The 15,319-nt window shown below is 35.7% G+C and overlaps 1 protein-coding gene across 1 annotated transcript; it reads right to left on the reverse strand.

Moving 5' to 3' along the window:
• Positions 1–309: 309 nt before the first annotated feature.
• LOC133779367 (nuclear pore complex protein NUP93A-like) lies at positions 310–1,329 on the reverse strand. Its single transcript, XM_062219338.1, has 3 exons — positions 1,249–1,329; positions 719–988; positions 310–414 (listed from the first exon to the last, which is right to left on the reverse strand). Exons 1-3 carry the CDS (start codon positions 1,327–1,329, stop codon positions 310–312), a joined length of 456 nt encoding a protein of 151 aa, XP_062075322.1.
• Between the last annotated feature and the right edge of the window lie 13,990 nt (positions 1,330–15,319).

Genomic DNA, 15,319 nt, shown 5'->3' on the forward strand with positions numbered 1-15,319 from the left:
TAAATAATTAATAGTAACCTAAAAGAGTACAAAAAGAAAGAAAGTTAATAACCTCATTACGACTTCATAAGCTAGCCATGCAATTACACTAACTACAGCACATAGGCATGAAAGATTGAAGATTTATGCTTGGTAAAATACTCATTAGAAAAGTTAGCTCAAACACTTTATGATTATGAAATGAAAATGCAAATGATACACCAACCAAACATATAAATATATATATATACAATACAACAACTAATTTATAAAGAAAACCCAATAGCATAGACACATGGCTAAGAAACTAGAAGGCATCATGTATTAAGATCAAAAATTGAGAACATGGAAGGATTCTAAGGCATCATGAACGGATTTTCCACCAGATGCATCCAGACCTAAACTTTCATAAGCACCCTTGAAAGCTGTCGCAGACTAACAATAGAAACAAGCCATTAGATAGGTACTTATCTCACTCAGCATAAACAAAACTTGACAACAATCTCTAAAGCATCATTTCGATAAGGTGTCTTTTTCATAAAGTGAAAATAGAATTTAAAGCAGCAACTTAGTAATTTGTCAAAAAACTAAAACTTCACAATTCAAAGCAGCAACTCAGTCATTTGTTAAAAAACTAAAATTAACAATCCACTAAAGATTAAATGCCTTCCATATAATGGTAGGAATCAAATATATAATAAGATCGATTGAATACAGGGAAAAAATTGTTTCAACTTACTTTAAATGGTAATCCACGTTCTCTTGCATCATTCAGATTCTTTACAACTTCAGCATAGACAGGTGCCTTTTCCTCAAGGATAGGCTTGTTAGCAAGAGGTACAAGCTGCATGCTAAATGCACCAGATGAAGCTTGAGGGCTAGAAGTCATCGACACTATCTGACCAGAGCGAGCACCCCCACTACTGCTAACTATCATGTTAGTTCTAGGTAATGTGGAAATTTGACTCAATCTTTGAAGACTATCTCGTTTTTCTTTTTGCCAATCCTCCTACAGAGCATTAAAATATAAAAACCATCAGGAGTCAAAGCTCAACAACAATGATAATCACTGCATAGCATATATTTATGCACACATAATTTGTCTATAATTTGTTCATTATTCAGCTCAATGATATAAACACCTTATAAAACTTCAAAAGAATTTAAAATATATTAGATTAATAACCAAATATTATTCATCACGTATGCGCTCACAATATCATTGATTGATTAGAGTAACATTCTGCATATCCAGTGTGTCATACTAACCTCCAACACTTTCAACATGTAATCATTAAAACTTCTGAGGTTATCCTTTTGAGCTTCTTGGACAGCTGAAATAATTGCCATGCCACGGACCTGGTGCATAGGTATGATTAAGAAATCATTATCAGTCACAAACATGGCCAAAGTATATCAAGTTGTTAGAAGAATAACTATTTTCTCATAATCAATTAACTTTTCAGGCTTGCTTGCGGCTATATATTGAATGATTCTCTCTTCTCAACATAATATAAATATATATTATAGAGGAGAGAGAGAGAAAGAGACTATAAAACTAATTCACATGCCAACAGTCAGTACCAATGACTTGAATAAACACTTGTATTTTAGAAAATTCGAATAATTGTTTTAAGTATCTAAATTGGTTATAACACTATGCCAACACATTCAAACCACTCTAACAAAAGTAACATAAAAGGATAGTTACTCCTGATCAAGTAGAGAAAGCAAAAAATATCTTTTAAATAAACAAGAAAGGATAACAAGCACAGATGTAAACAATTTTAAGACTAACGTACCTGCTGCAGATATTCCTCAACAGTTGTTGCCTCCACAGGAAAAACATCCTCAAATGTTGTCTTCATAAAATATACAGCAGAAGAAAATCAAATGGCAAAGCTTTTATAAATTTTAAAAATACTGCATAGTTGTTATATGAAATTCAACAAAAACACCAAAGAACAAAAGTAGGGAGAGCTTCAAAAAGGACATGTTTAGTACAAATTCTTGTAGTGAATCCAAGGAAGAACAAGGGAAAATCAATTGAAAAAAATGATCTTCCAAACTTCTACAAGTCATGTATTCATAAACCAATAGTCGTTGGATCTCTCTTTCTTCATCTATAGAGCAATTTCCTGTCAGATTTACATTGTGTGGGTGACTGAGAACACTAAGGATGTTTTGAATGTACAACTCTAAAAGTAGGAAAGTTATTAGATTAAAGCCAAATTTCATTGAAAGCATGAGTGCAAGAAGTTTGGTATTTTGGGTGAGCATGTTTAGAAATTTAGGGATCTGTAGACAGAGAACTAAAAAAATATCTTGAAGGGAAATGAAAAGAGAAATTTAAAAGAGATACATTTGGGAACTTCTTTTCTCTTTATTTAGTGCGGGTAAGCTTAATGTTTTCCTCTTTGCTTGAAAACCTATATAATGAACATATGAAGAACCAAACTAGAGATTCAATGACGATGAAGAAAAAAATAGGAAGATAGAGAAAAAATATGAATAAAGTGAGAAAGGAGATTTCGAAAAAACAAAACAAAATCAAATAAATTCTAGTTACATACATATCTTTAGTACTCTAAACCCAATATGCTAATTCTTAAATTTGATTAATCTAATATGAAGCTCAAAGCAAGGATTATATGCCCAACATTATCAAACTAACCAAACATAAAATACATGTAACCGAGAACAAATTCAGATACACACATATATTTTTAACTAAAAATATCTATATATAAATATAAGGTTTTGCCTCCTCAAAAATCACACATGAAAAAGGTAAAAAGAAAACCCAAACATTAGGTGTTCAAAACTATGCAGAAAGCCTTATAAAAATTCTGAAATTATATTCATTGTAAATAAATAATTAGACAACAGTACCGGAAAATGGAAAGTCCCTAGTGTATGTTTATGATTTTTTAATTTAGGATAAAAAGCAAGTTATATTCAAGCAAAAATCAGTTAAGCTATAACATTAGACATTATTTAAATAAAAAGCTTTAACGCATTACAGAAAGATACTCATAAACATCAAAACTTCAAATGCACAAAGACCTAGAAATTAAAGTGAACAAAAATATGTAAATCACTTAGTAAAATAAAAATATAATAAGATCCTTAAACACAGAAAAATTAAGATCAAAATGGTATACAATACAAGGCAAGTATTCCTTCACCATATAGATAGACCCATAGTGCTTATACTATTAATATTAATAACACAATAATATACATTGTTCGACTCGAAATGTCAACTAACAAATTAAACATCAGTTCCAACATATACTTATGAAACATATATGAAAAGAAAAAAGCAATGAAACCCAACACTACTAAAGTAAGTAATGTTAGATTAAACAAAAATATGCACAGAATAAACCATAACAAAGCAGCTTTGCAAGATATGAAACATATATGAAATAGTCATGTCCATTAGTGTGAAACTAAACCCAAATTCTCTTCTGAACTAGTCAGTAATGAGGTCAAAATTAGTAAAGAAGGTGAAAATCGTAATGGTCTAAATTATATCAGTGTTCCAACTGTAGAATCTCTTTGACGAAAAATAGACTAATAAAAGAGTGAAAACTCTACCAAATATAGTGTATGTAGCAAACTATCAAAGATTAGAATTTACTATAAATTTGAATAAGTACAAATTAATTAGTTTATAATACTACTTACTAACCAAACAATTTATATGAAAATACATTAATATGCATGAGCAAGGTTTAACAATTAAGAACCAAATCTTTAAGCAAATAAAATTATGGAGGCCTTAGTGTAATATTAGAAAAGTAAAACCCAATATCAATTAATCATTGTGAACATGTCCATTATATTTAAGTTTAAAAAGAAATGAACATGCAAAAGGAAAAGTCCCAAGGACTCATCAAACCTCTTAGTAACGACAAGATCATTAATACATGAAAATTCTAGTCATGAACATGATGAACATTAAAACTTCCTCAATTAAACAAGAAATATTCCAAGCACGGGAAAACAGAATATTAAACGAAATAAAATAAATTTTCACTTTCTATTTCCTAGAGAGAGGATTCAATTATTAATATTAATAACAGCATTTGTAAAAATCATGGATGACCCCAATACAAATCACAAGATAAATTTGCTTGGAATACACACAGCTGTCAGTACAAATCACAAGTTGCTTACTGCCAATAAGAAAAAGAAAAAAAACACGCAATGTGCCACCAATGATTGACTATTAGTCTCTAACTCTTTGCAATGTGCACAATTGTCAAATGGCTAAGAGCTTAAGGAGCTATTCTAATTCTTAACAGTCCTTACATTTTCACGGCCAATATGGCAAAGGAGTTCAATATCTTCCCCAATTTAGTTGAAGCAACTGCTTAGGAGCAAATAAAAAGAAGGCCCAAAAGGAAGCCACATTTATTAACTTCCCACAAAGCAAAATAAGAGCTTGATACATAATCTAAAGTTTAAAAGACAAAAAAAAAGAGCTACTAGTCTAAATCATATTATAAGAATCATATCTAACAATCCAACAAAAAAAAATCCACACGTTAACAAGCTTGCTAAATAAATTTACTATCAACTCATATTTGCATAAAATCTCATTTCTACACACTTTACAACAAAGGCTTTATTATTAAGGAAACATCTTAATATCTTATTGATGTGAACCAATAAATCAAATAACCTCAATAATATAAATAAACAATTTGAAATAAGAATAATAAACAAAAAGTAACACTACCGAAATATACACAGCCATGAGGGAAAAAAAGGAATTGTATAGATTAACTTTTGTTGGAATAAACTTACCATACAAATCAATTCCATAAGCACGCCAGTAGGAACATACTTGCTCAAGATCTCAAACAAGTTTCCATCTACTTTTTCCTGAGTCCACAGGACTAAGCTTTGAGTATTCCTCCTCAATATGCCCATATAAACACAAAGAAAGTCAAGGTTGTATACCATTGTCATCTCATTATAATTTCTAAACAATACACCACCAACAAAAAGATAAATACAATATCTGAAGTCCAAACAGAATATGGATAATTATAAGTTAATGACGTACCTTACTTCAAGAATTCTCTTCTTGATCATTTCTTCAATGTGTCTTTATTTCTATTCAACACATTGTAGCATATTAGTAAGATATTTATATACATCAAAAATAAGTTTTAACAATATTAGCAAAACAAAGTATTAATAATGTGACATTCCACAACAAAATATCTCTTTCAGGCCTTTTATAAAACAGTTTCCTTTCATTAGAAATAAAAACATTATACCATTTAACTTAATAAAAAGAAACTCCAAACAAATACCCCTATTTCCAAAAACCCATTAATCTAACTTTCTCATTGCTTAGGTTCGTTCCTTGTATTTATTAGCAGCAAAAAAGGATGAGACAATGTTAAAAACAACCATTGACATTCTAAAATTTAATATCACTTATAATTATCACTTAGAAATATTGTAATCATCTCAAATCAGCCAAGATATTTGGAAATCACAAGCTAATTTAATCATGAGAAGAAGAAACGCCTACAATCACATTAAGATCCATGGAGCCTTTGCATAGTCACCAACACTTGTTTATGAATAAAGAGAGAGAACAGAAAAAAATTTCCATCAAACTAAGAAAGTATCTTATCCCTAAAAAATCAGGGGAGAAAAGGATAACCCTAATAACCATTCCAAAAAATGAAAAAAAAAAAGAGAATAAAGTAAAAAAACTCTAAAAACAGCCATAATTCTAAAGTTATCCATCACCAAACCCTAGTAAAAAAACAAAAGTGTTGCTAACGTAAAATAAAAAAATAAAAAAAAAGAAGGCCAGTAACAACCTATAAAACAAAATCAAGCAATATCAATTAACCAAATTTCAAACCATACAAATAACTAAGAAGAAAAGAGCAATAGCTTTGATTATATATTTCTTAGTGCACAATAATTATGCCAACCTTCTACAATTTATATGCACACAAAATATTTACACATTCCACTTTATATGCACAAAATAAATAGAAACATATATACGAAGCAATATAGAAACAACATACAACGTGATAGATCCATGAAGTAATATAGAACATTTGTAAAATTATTTTGCTTAAGTGAATATATCTATATATATATATGATTTAATAGTTATAGGTATACAAACAAGTTAAAAGATTGCAAGCTGAAATCAAAGAGAAACCTTAGGATCTCCCTCATAAGAAAAATCATTATTATCTAAACTAATTATAGTTTGTAAAAAAAATTTAATAACAATGGACTGCCATTCAAACTCAATGTCACAATTTAAATCAATAGCCAATATAAAACAGAAACCACCCAAATACCTCAATATGGCTACTACATCAAGAGCAATGACCATACGAAATCACAAAAATAAATCTTTACAACAAATTTATAAACCCCTTTAAAAAACTCTCTTAAACATAAAAATCTACTAAAGACTCAAAGGCAACACCATTAATCAGAGGAAAAACTAACAAAATCTACTAAAAAGTAAACAAAGAAAGTCCAAAACCAGTTTTGATACACAAATCTTAAACAAAAGATAGAACAAATTCATAAATATGATACTTGCAAATCAAAACATATAATAAAATCTATCATAGAAAAAACTCATGGCTATGAAATATAATCGTAAATATGAAGCCAAAAAAAAAAACTCGTAGAAAAATCCTACTGAAACTTTGTTGCAAATCCCATAAACTATGAATTCGAAAAACAAATTCCAACCGCACAGAGAAAACTAGAAATGCATAACTCTAAACAAAGAAAACAAAAAGAAAGGGCAGAAGAAAAAACCTCTATCTCACACCAGCTGCACTTTTTAGTGAAGACGAGTTGGACCCCTCGCTGAACCCAAGAGAAAACTAGAGTTGTCCTTCCCCCCGACACCTTGAGCACCTAGATGAAGTCCTCCTCATCACAGCCACGAGGCCAAAGTCGCTGAGGATACCAGTTCATAGCTCTGGCACATGGACGAAAGAAAAAAAGAAGGACGAAGAAAGGCAGAGAGGTGCAGAGCAGGGAGGAGGAGAAGAAACGATGGGGGTGGAGAAGAAGAAGGGGGTGGAGCAATGTTAGAATCAACTGCCTAGCTTGAAAAAGAGATAGAGAGAGAGAGAGAGAGAGCAATTTCAGATGAAGAAAAGCATAACTAAACCTAGATGAAAAGAGAAAATGGGAGTGTGGTATTATTTGTTAGCGAATGGGAAACTGAAAATGACCCGCGACTTTTATTTCATTTCGCGCCTATACTAATTATTATTTTTTGGGAATTATTTATAGCTTAGATGGCTAAGTACAATCAACCAAACGTAATAAATAGCTTTTATTCTTGTAGTGGTTTCAAGTTCTTTTGGAGGTGTTGAAGTTGAAGATTGAATTTTGGGTTTGATGAGTTTCAAAGCTAGAGTTTGTTAGGTATTGTTGTTGGAATCATAGCGGAATTTCTGGGATGATTAAATTAAATTGTTAGATTGATTTAATGGGTGATTGGCTTGATTTTGGTTAAGAAAATGGTGGATTTTCTGGGTTCGAAGGGGTCAGGCCGCAGCTCAGTTCTTGGTGTGTCGCGGCCCTTCGAAGCAGATGGAGGTTGAGGAAGAAGGGCGGGCCGCGGCATGGGGTATGCTGGGCCGCGGCCCGTGTCTGTTTCTGGGTGAGGCTGGGCCTCTGGTTGGAGGCGGGTCGCGGCATGGAGGGCTAAGGTCGTAGCTCTTAAGGGCATTTTTGGCCTTTTGGAGTTTTTAAGTGCGGGAACCTAACCTAGGGTGCTCGAGATCGATCCCACTACCATGTTTGGTGGAATTCGATGTCCCAGAGGTTAGAACTCTATCCGGAAACCTTTATACAATTATTGATGGAATCCTTTATCATGGTTGTGACTAGGTGTACGCTTAGGCTCGGGGCAGGATCGTGCTCGTGGGTCGTCTTTCCTAATCAAAGCACTTGGAATTAAATGTAAGAAAACTGCACCTGTTTAAGTGGATAGGATGGGACTAAGTGTTCCCTATATTTGTATGCACTGTTATATGATTGTGATAAACCATGTGAATATGTTGGGACTAAGAGCTCCCTATAATTGTATGAATGTCATGAGGTGGTATTATGCCATGGGGACATGTGATGAACGACCTAAGGGTGTCGGAATCAATACTTGTGCACAAGGCGCGGCTCAGCCACTGGTAGTTGAGGACAGCTTATTAATCACTGAGCTCGGTTAAGCTGGCCAGAGTCAGTGGGTATAACACTAGGCTTGGCCTAAGCGAGCCATAGACAGTGGATTAATTAGAGGGTGCAGTCTACGGGCGTCAACCCTAGTTGTTACTTGGCATGTATACCATTGTTAATTTGATGTATATGATATGTGGAATATCTGAAAACTAGATTTTTGGCTATTGCCTGATGTCTTGGATTGAGTGAATGTTATGGCTTGCTGGGTAATTGAATAATGTCTTGTAAATCATTTGGTTATGCTCTGTGAACTACTTAGTTACTGATACAGATTATGCTATGATATTATGTTTTCTTGCTGGGCCTCGGCTCACGGGTGCTACGTGATGCAGGTAAAGGCAAGGGTAAGATGAGTTGACCATGAGTTGGAGAGCTATGGGGGCGAGGTGTACATTGTCAGCTGCTCAGCCGCCACGGTTGAGGGATTGTACAGGGACGGAAACCCAAAGCGTGTATTTTGCCATTATAGTGGCTTTGATTGTTTATAACATTTGGAAATTCTGTAGTTATGTTATTTAAACCCTAGGGATCCCATGTACCAAACATTTATTTTAATGAAAATTATTCGTTTAGAACCAAAATCTTTTAAACCTAACATGTTTATGTCTCTAGATTCACATTTTTATTTAAATGGCTTGATTAGCAAGTCTCGCACTATTTCAAACACACAGTGTAACGGTCTTGGTTATCTAGGATGTTACACTTAGCCATGTGACGATGCAGTCACCTGGGCCTTCTGGCCCTAGCTCTAAGTGACTAGCCATTAGACTAGACAAGCACTTTTAGTTTTCATCGAACTTGAGGTCGGTCAAGCATTAATGTTCATGATGAGTCATTCAATGCTTGTGTCGATTAGATCTAATCTTTTTCAGCTTGCGTTAAACATACTAAAATCGTTCTTGACTCATAAGCCAATACCATACGACCAGTGCTCAGTACTACTGCTGAACTTGACTAATGAGTCACAGCTTCATAGTTAATACCAACACCATTGCCGATTCTGACTATGGAGTCAGTTCCACTCACAAATAAGTAATGCAACCAGGCATATATCATATGTCAAATATCAAAATGTAGGGCATTTAGCGTGCTTACTTAACAGTTGCTAGCATAATTATGATCATGCACAAATGCAGAGACTCAAGTTCTAAACAATCTCATATTCAACATTCATGTCATGCCCTAACCGCATGTTTCCCATGCATCACATACTGGGTGCAATTTTCTTACCTCTGGTTCAAGCGAGAAATATGTTAAGAACAACCCTTGAGAACGATCAATCCTTTAAACCCTTAGTGGTCACTTAGTCATAACCAAATATAACCCCAATTAATGAAAATCCACCATAAAAGGTTCTTGACCTAAACCTCACTCCCGGGACCCCGAATAGTACCCAAATGGTGAGTAGATTCAATTTCGAGCCTTAGGAATTGAAACCCCAAGCCAAAAACCCTCAAAAGTTCACAAAATAAGAATCTGGAAAAGCAGGGTAGTGCTATAGCGCTACCCCCTAGTGCCCCAGTGCTACAAGCAGGGAAAAATGCCCCTGGTTAGCGCTGTAGCGCCCATAGCTGACCGCTGTAGCGCTACAACCAGGGTTTTCAACCCTAGTTTTTCCCACCTTCGACTCCTCCATTTACAACCTGAAAAACAAGCTTCCAAACCTCATTCAAACTCCCAAACAAAACCAAATACCATATACACAAGTTCTAGGCAGCATAACCCAAACAACCCTTGCCAAAAACTCCCATCTATCCTCAATATCAACCTTAAAAATCCAGCTGAAATCCAAATGAAACCAGAGTTTTAATGGCTAGAAATTCACCTCATTCCCAGTATCACATCCTCTTCAATGGTTGAACATAACCCTAGACTCTCAAGGCTTGGTTCCCTAGCTTGAATCTTCAGTTGGGGTTCAAAATTTCAAAGAAAGAATAAGAGAAGAAGATGAACGGGAAGAGAAGAAATGATGCTCTGTTTTTTTTTTTTTTTTGGTTCTAAGGTTTATACAACCTTCTCAAGTGACATATATCCTTAGGGTGAAAAGACCATATTGCCCCTAAGCCTAATTAAAACCCTAAACAGCCTCCAAGGGCAAAATCATCATTTCCCGCCTATCTCGTTAATCATAATTAACACCCTCCAATTCCAGTTATTCTCATTATTCTCAAATACTAATAAATCATATCTCATTACCCTTTAATTTCCGGTAAAGTTCTAATCACCAAATTACCCCGAGCCCCGAAATTAACCCCGTTATGACCAAACCGATAACTTGCATTAAAAGATCATCTCATGCCGAAAAGCTCAAACAAATCCACATTATAATGTGGCCTCATCAATAGTTCATCAACATGCATGAAAATACACAATTATGCCCTCAATGGGCCAAATTATCAAAATTCCCTTATAATTAAAAGTCGACCCAAATGCGCATTTATCATCATATAATAATATAATTCACATAAACATGCATATAATCATTTAATGGCATAACAAATCAATTATGGCCCTCCTGGCCTCCTAATCAAGGCCATAAGCCTTATTAGGAAATTTGGGTCATTACAACTATCCCCTCATAGAAATTTCATCCTCGAAATTTATCTAAACCGCCCGGAATTTAAATTCTGCACAACTAATTCTAGTTTCCCAGGTCGTTCCCTCGACCTCACTGTTTCTGTATATTACCTTAACTCAAGGTACAATTTTGTTCCTTAGAACCTTATTCTTTCTATTAAAATCTGAACTGGCTACTCCTCAAAGGACAACTTAGCCTCAATCTCTAGATTCTCATAACTCAACACATGAGTTTCTTCTAACCCATGTCTTCAGCCTGGAAATATAAAATACACTGTGTACAGCTGATAGTGCCAAAGATAAGGCCAATCCAAAGGCAACCTGACTGATCCTATCCAGGATTCAAATGATCATATTAATCTAGGGTTCAATTTTCCCTTATCTCATCACCCTTTTCCATGGTGATACTTTAAGGAAGATACAATCTTCTATTTGGAACTCCATGTTCGTACTTTTCATTTACTCTGAGAAGTGAGCATCCAAGCTCTCACCTTTTCAATAGGATCATTAAGGCTATTATACCAAGCTCAAGATCCAGATATACATCTTACCCATCTCATTCCAATGAATGGGTGATACACATTCTCTATCATACAACATCTCATAAGGTGCCTCTCCAATACTGGTAACTCTCTCTCTGATTTACCATCAGTCTGAGGATAATGAACTGTACTAAACTCAAATTGTATATTCATCGCCTTCTGTAACCTTTCCAAAACCTGGAAGTAATAATAGAGTATTCATCTGATAAGATAGACCTTGAATTCATGAAGGTGTACTATCTCTCTCACATAGAGATTTGCATACTAATCAGCTATGTTACTTGTCCTTACTGATCAAAATGAAATCACTTTAGATATTGGTCCATAATGACCCAATCCAATCACGCTAGCCCACTATCCTGGGCAGCCCCAACGCGAATTCCATCGCGATGTTTCCTTATTTCCATTATAGAATATTCAAAGGCTACAATAGCCTTACTGGTTTCTGATACTCTGTCTTGATCTGCTAACAGGTTAAGAACTTTGCCACGTATTCTGTTACGTCCCTCTCCATCACAGGCCATCAATATAATGCTTTCAAACTCTGGTATCTTTTCCTGATGCTTGGATGAAGAGAATAAGAAAGTAGTATGAGATTCATCACGAATCTCCCATCTAATCCCAGTGTCCATCGGATCCCAAGGCCGATCCTTATATCACAATAAACTCATACCTAACATTGCATAATCCTTAACTAATCCAGCTAAGACATTCCTCTCAATTCTTCCCATCTGTGGTTCACTTAATTGTTCTCCTTGATCCTTTCTGAAATAATAATCTCAAGCATAAAGCTGGCCACCTGGCCCACTAGTGACTCTACTATTGTTCTGGTCATATCCTTTAACTAACATGATGCATAGGCAATCCATTTTCCCTGTCACTGAGGTGTCATAACAACCTACAAACTGATTCTGATCTGTAAGAAGACTCAAAACTCTTTCCCAAAGTACATATAATATCCTGCCCGTCCAAGGAAACTCCTGCCCTCTAAGGTGTTCCTTGACCTTGGCAAATCTCTGCAAAGAATAAACCATAATACCGTCGATCAAGACGATCACAAATCCAATTCAGATAATCTTTAAACACTCTGTTCATCTAATTCATAAAAACAACTTGGCATTAACCAAATTTTCAAAACATAACTCAACACTCCTAGTGCCCTTATCTTATATAAAAAAAGCAGTCTTCTGCATATTCTTCTCCCTGATCTTCAGCTGGTACTAACCAGATCAAAGATCCACCTTGGAGAATACCACTTTATCCAATAACTGATTCCCTTAGTTCCTACAGCTCTATTGAAGCCGTTCAATATAGTGCCCTAGACCTGATTCCATCCCTGGCACCAATCCAATCACCATTCTATCTCTTTGTATAAAGGTAATCTTGACAAATCCCCTGGAAGCACATCCAGAAACTCACAGACTAATCTAGTTTGCCCTAATCGCACTGGCACAACCTAAGTGGTATCCACCACACTAGCTAAGAGTTCTATTCATCCTCCTGCAATAGATCTCTAGCTCTCACTACAGATGTCATCAGCATACAAGATCCATGCACAGTGCCAACTACCACAAGGGCTTCCCACTCTCAAATCCAAGAGTTACTATCCTTTCCTTCCAATCTAGCATTGCCTTACACTTGGCGAACCAATCCAAATCCAGGATCATACTGAAGTCAGTCATAACCAACTTTATCATAACAACTGATGAGTCATTTCCATCATAATCTACTTCATCTCTTAAAATCACCAATAGAGTATCACATTCCCATCACAACATAACCATGCAATCTGCATATCATCTCTATGCTTCTCTAGATGCAACAAACCAAAGAACAACATGGCACCAAAACCAGTCAGTACAATACAAAAATCAAAACTATAAAGCTGAGCTGCCACCCCTGAGGAACTAGTCTCAGTCTCAGTCTCTGGCTGCATCGGAGCGAACACTCGAGCTGGAGTCGAACTGTCCCCCCTTTTTGCTCATCCTTCCTTCACATTGGGCAATCTTTCTTGAAATACCCAACCATGTCACATAAGAAACATGCCTTTGCTCGGCATTCTCCCAGATGACGCCTCTTACACCGAGTGCATTCTGGGTAAGTCCTCCAGTTCTTTTTCTTACTCACTCTGATAAATGGAGGCACCACTTTCTGAGCTCTGTGCTCTCCAGCACTTTCTTTTTCAGTCTGATTTCCTATGCTCTCAACAGTAAGAGCCTTCCCTACCACCTGAGCATAGGTAGAGATTTCATGCACTGGGGCAACACTAATTCCCTAAGCTATTCCAGGATTCAATCCTTGGATAAACCTTTCCTTTCGAGCTACATCCGTGGATACCATGTCAAAAGAAAACTTGGTCAACCCATCAAATCTGTTAATATACTCGGTTACTGTTACATTGCCCTGAACCAGGTTCATAAACTCATTCATCTTAGTAGTATTGGCTGCATCATAGTAATATCTCTCATTGAACAGCTACCTAAATTCTTTCCAGACCATCACAACTGTCTCTCGTGTCTGGGATACTACTTCCCACCATGTTCGGGCATCATCCCACAATACATATGTCACACAAATCACTCTATCATGACTCACCAGCCCCATACTGTCGAGAATGGAACTGGTCATGCCCATCCATTGCTCAGCTCTAAATGGATCTAGGCCTCCCTCAAAGACTGGAGGGTAATACTCTTGGAATCTTCCACAAAGAAATTCTCATCTATTCTCAACCCTAGGCTGAGCCAAAACTGGTGCCATTCCTGGCATAGCAAAGGAAGAGGTGTTCCCTAACAGATTTCGATGTCGCTTCAAACACCCAATCTCTTCCTCTTGCCTCTGCAATCTTAATTGCACATCTGTAAACATTTGCTGAAAATTCTGAGGGGCAAATGAAAAACTCAAGCCCTGGCTGAAACTCCCAGCCTCGATATAACCACCATCAGGCCTCATTATCTGCCTTGGATACATACCTGCTGATTGAATCTGTAGTCAATAACTTGACCCATTAAACATGATGAGCATATCAAGAGCATTCCCCATGGGAACAATCTGACCACACTACATTCACAAACCCACTGCAGTGGTAGAAACATGCCCATGGCATTCATACATCAATCATAATCCCTACTTTTCCAACATTCATACCATGCCTCCAACTCCAACATGCAAATATCACATTTATATATATTCATGGAGCAGGTAATCATATAATCAAGAGTCAGGCTATATCATAATCTCATGCTCCCTAATACAATGTGCAGGTAAAGCATTTACATTCTATTTAAGCATTTAAGCACATAACTACAGAAATAGTTACCATACCGTGAGTGAAGCTATCTTTAGTGACGAGTGTACATGCCCAGCTTGTCTTCAGGAACCCTTAACCTTGGCTCACTCTGATACCAAGTTGTAACGCCCAAAACTCCAAGGATCGTTACGGTGTGCATTTTAAACAGTGTTCAACTCGCTAATCAGGTCATTTGGCCATAATCGTGTGACTAAGTATGATTAGCGATTTAGGGTTAAAAATTTTGGTTAAGACATAACGTTTCACTAAAACGTTTACCATATACATTGGGATCCCAAAAATATGATTTAGAGGTTAATTACAGCTAAATATTTACAACCAGCCGACCTAAGCGGCAAAATAAGGTTTAACCCTAGTTCCTCTTTCAACCCTCGGCCGTGGCGGTTGAGCAACTGTTGGATTTTATAGATCAAATCAGAGATTATACGCAGCAGAACAACAATCAAAATTGTTAATTTAACCCCACAAGATTTCTAGATCTACTTCTTCACATACATATATATATATTGAATCAAAGAGATGAATAGAAAATTACCTCAAGTCCTTCCTTGCTGCTATCTTTTTGTAGGGAAAAAATCCTTGAGATCTCACACCAAGATCTTCCAAAATGTTCTCAGCACACAAAGAACGAGTGTGGGCTCGCTATACA

The sequence above is a fragment of the Humulus lupulus genome, chromosome 5, assembly GCF_963169125.1.
Source record: "Humulus lupulus chromosome 5, drHumLupu1.1, whole genome shotgun sequence".
NCBI classification, from domain to species: domain Eukaryota; kingdom Viridiplantae; phylum Streptophyta; class Magnoliopsida; order Rosales; family Cannabaceae; genus Humulus; species Humulus lupulus.